The following is a 3,261-nucleotide window of genomic DNA, read 5'->3' as shown; positions in this document are numbered from 1 at the left end:
AGTGGATATCTAAAAGTGACTGTTTAATGGGTATGGGGGGTTTTCTTTACCAATGGTGTCCCTCTGGCTGCATGCTGATTTTATGAGGACTTTTCTTGCTTATCTGTGGTGTCTGATATGCATGGGAAAAAAGTATGCACTAACCTTTCTTTTGCTAATCAGTTTTCATTAGTATTTGTGTATTTACTACAAGGTCCAAGATAATTCTTATTTTTCCAGTGTATGACAGAAAAGAACAAAGGCTGAACACCCCTGCTAAGGTGATGAAAATGTTCTGGAACGAGATTGTAGTGATAGTCACACAACTCTAAATATATTAAAAAACACAGAGCTATACACTTTAAATGGGTGAATTCTATGGTAAACTGTTATAAAAAAGTAACATGTAAATCTTATACAACAAAATTAGTTAGATGTTATAATCTTCACTGATACTGCGAACCTATATACTTAGTCCAATCATGTTGCTGCTGGTAAAATGATCATGCTGGCCCCGTTTTAAAATTATAATCACATAAAATGAATATATCATGCATAAATTACCTTATACCTCACATCCTCATGCATCCTGGCCTTCTCTAGGGTATGCTGATCTTGTCCCTGTTTTGGGGAGCTTAAATAAATTTAATAAACTCTAAGAGTACCTCTGAGAGATCATGTATTTGAACTGAGTATAAATGGCAGGGAAGGAAAGATGTCACTCTCCACAGGCAGGCATGGGATTCAGTTCCATCTTACTTTATAAATTTAGATTATTTAGGTTATTTTCCTACTGCTTAAATTTTATTTAATATTTAAGAACAAGTGAACAAGACTTTTTTGTTTTGTTTTTGAGATAGAATCTCACTTTGTTGCCCTTGGTAGAGTGCTGTGGTGTCATCATAGCTCACAGTAACCTCAAACTCTTGAGCTCAAATGATCCTCTTACCTCAGCCTCCTGAGTAGCTGGGACTACAGGCGCCTGCCACAACAGCCAGCTATTTTTAGAGATCAGGTCTTGCTCTCGCTCTTGCTCAGGCTGGTCTCGAACTCCTAAGCTCATGCAATCTACCCACCTTGGCCTCCCAGAGTACCAGAATTACAGGTGTAAGCCATCGAACCTGGCCCAAGACTATTGATAAGTGATCAAATTTATAATAAATAAAATTAATGCAAGGATTTGTACTGAGTTCCTACCACTAAGAATATATCTGATCTTAATAATTTTCTAATGGTCTACCATAATAATACCCACCTGTGTAGTGAAGATGCAGAGGATGTCCTACATACAACATATCAATTTGAGGTGGGTGTTTTACTTTTATTAAGCGAGTATGAGTTTCCAAAGAAGGTATTATACAGAAACTTGAACTTGAGCTTTTTTTACAGTCTTTATTGGTTCTACAAACTTGGGTGGCTTCAACCGCTTTCCGGGCAGGTAGACATGTATACTACAAATAAAATATTAATTAGTCAATATTAAAAATGATTTATTAGCAAGAAAAATCCAAGTTACACTCCTTCAATATTTTTCATGGCACCTAGCATATTAGGAATGAAGTTCATATAAAACAAATGCCATTTATATATATCTACTATAAAGTAGATGCAAGTATCCCACTTTGGCCAAATAAAATGTTATCACAATAAATCTTTAAAGAGTCTTAGATGCAATGTGCCATCCGAAATGCAGAGATTTTAATAAAACAATAAAGTAAATAGAGAATACAGGACAAATTTTCATAGATTCCATTTTGGCTTTACATACTTAGTTTGTAGTAATTATATCTGATAAGAAAGACTGCCTCAGGGACAACTTACCAAACGCTTATTAAAATTATTTCTGTAGGAAAAGCACACATCCGTGAGGCTGTGATTGTTACAGCATTCGGTGGAACCATCTAGCCGTTTGTATGCTAAACAGAAATACAGTGTTTATTAGAACTGAATTGTAATAGTCAAGCTGAGAGTCAAATCAAAGAACGACTCAGTGTCATTCATAATAACTATAAAGAAAATAAAACACCTGGGAGTATAGTAACCAAGGAGGTGAAAGATCTCTACAAAGGAAACTACGAAACAGTGAGGGAAGAAACTGCAGACTACACAAACAAAAGGAAAAACATATACTCATGGATTAGTAGAATCGACATTGTTAAAATGTCTATACTACCCCAAGTGATTACAGATTTGACATAATCCGCCATCAAAATACCAACATTATATTTCACAGATCCAGAAAAAAAAAATTTATGCTTCATTTGGAACGAGGAGCCCAAGTAGCCAAAGCAATTTTAAGAAAAAAGAACAAATCTGGAGGCATCCCATTATCAGACTTCAAACTGTACTACAAGGATATAGTAACCAAAACAGCATTTGGCACAAAAATAGACATAGACCAATGGAACAGAGACCTCAGATACAAAACCATCCACATACAAAGCAGACAACAATATGCACTCAGGAAAAGAATCCCTATTCAACAAGTGGTGCTGGGATAACTGGATAGTCACATGCAGAAAAATGAAACAGGACCCATATCTCTCACCACTCACAAAAATTAATTCATGATGAATAAAAGACTTAAATGTATGGGATGCAACCATAAGAATTCTAGAAGAGAATATTGGAAAAACTCTTCTAGACAACAGCCTAGGCAAAGAATTTATGAAGAAGACCCCAATGGCAATCACAGCAACAACTAAAATAAATAAATGAGACTTGATTACATTAAAAAGCTTCTACATAGCTGAGGAAATAATCAACAAATTAAACAGAAAACCTACAAAATGGGATAAAACCCATCACAACCTATGCATCTGATAAAGGGCTAATAACCAGAATTTACAAAGAACTCAAATAAACCACTCCAAAAAGTGGGCAAAAGAGGCCAGGTGTGGTGGCTCATGCTGGTAATCCTAGCACTCTGGGAGTCCAAGGCGGATGGACTGCCTGAGCTTATGGGTTTGAGATCAGCCTGAGCCAGAGGGAGACCTTGTCTCCAAAAATAGCCGAGTATTGTGGTGGGCACCTGTAGTCCCAGCTACCTGGGAGGCTAAGGCAAGAGAATTGCTTGAGCCCAAGAGTTGGAGGTTGCTGTGAGCTATGATGCCATAGCACTCTACTGAGGGCAACAAAGTAAGACTCTGTCTCTTAAAAAAAAAAAATAGCTGGGCGTTGTGGTAGGTGCCTGTAGTCCCAGCTACTTGGGAGGCTGAGGCAAGAGAACTCCTGACCACAAGCAATCTACCTGTGTGTATTCCTAATCCAGAGTGTTAGGAT

At 37.1% G+C, this 3,261-nt stretch overlaps 1 protein-coding gene across 1 annotated transcript in view; it reads right to left on the bottom strand.

Moving 5' to 3' along the window:
- MBTPS2 (membrane bound transcription factor peptidase, site 2) overlaps window positions 1–3,261 on the bottom strand; it is a 53,024-nt gene that overhangs the window by 7,666 nt on the left and 42,097 nt on the right. The window contains exons 8-9 of the mRNA XM_003791907.2: window positions 1,801–1,895; window positions 1,235–1,430 (exon numbers count right to left, since the gene is read on the bottom strand). Of these exons, the coding sequence (XP_003791955.1) occupies window positions 1,235–1,430; window positions 1,801–1,895 (291 nt within the window). The remainder of the gene's footprint in view (window positions 1–1,234; window positions 1,431–1,800; window positions 1,896–3,261) is intronic.

The sequence above is a fragment of the Otolemur garnettii genome, unplaced genomic scaffold (genome assembly GCF_000181295.1).
Source record: "Otolemur garnettii isolate 467f Iridium unplaced genomic scaffold, OtoGar3 scaffold00051, whole genome shotgun sequence".
NCBI lineage: Eukaryota > Metazoa > Chordata > Mammalia > Primates > Galagidae > Otolemur > Otolemur garnettii.
The sequence above is the reverse complement of the archived record's forward strand: the minus strand, read 5'-3'. Positions and strand labels throughout refer to the sequence as shown.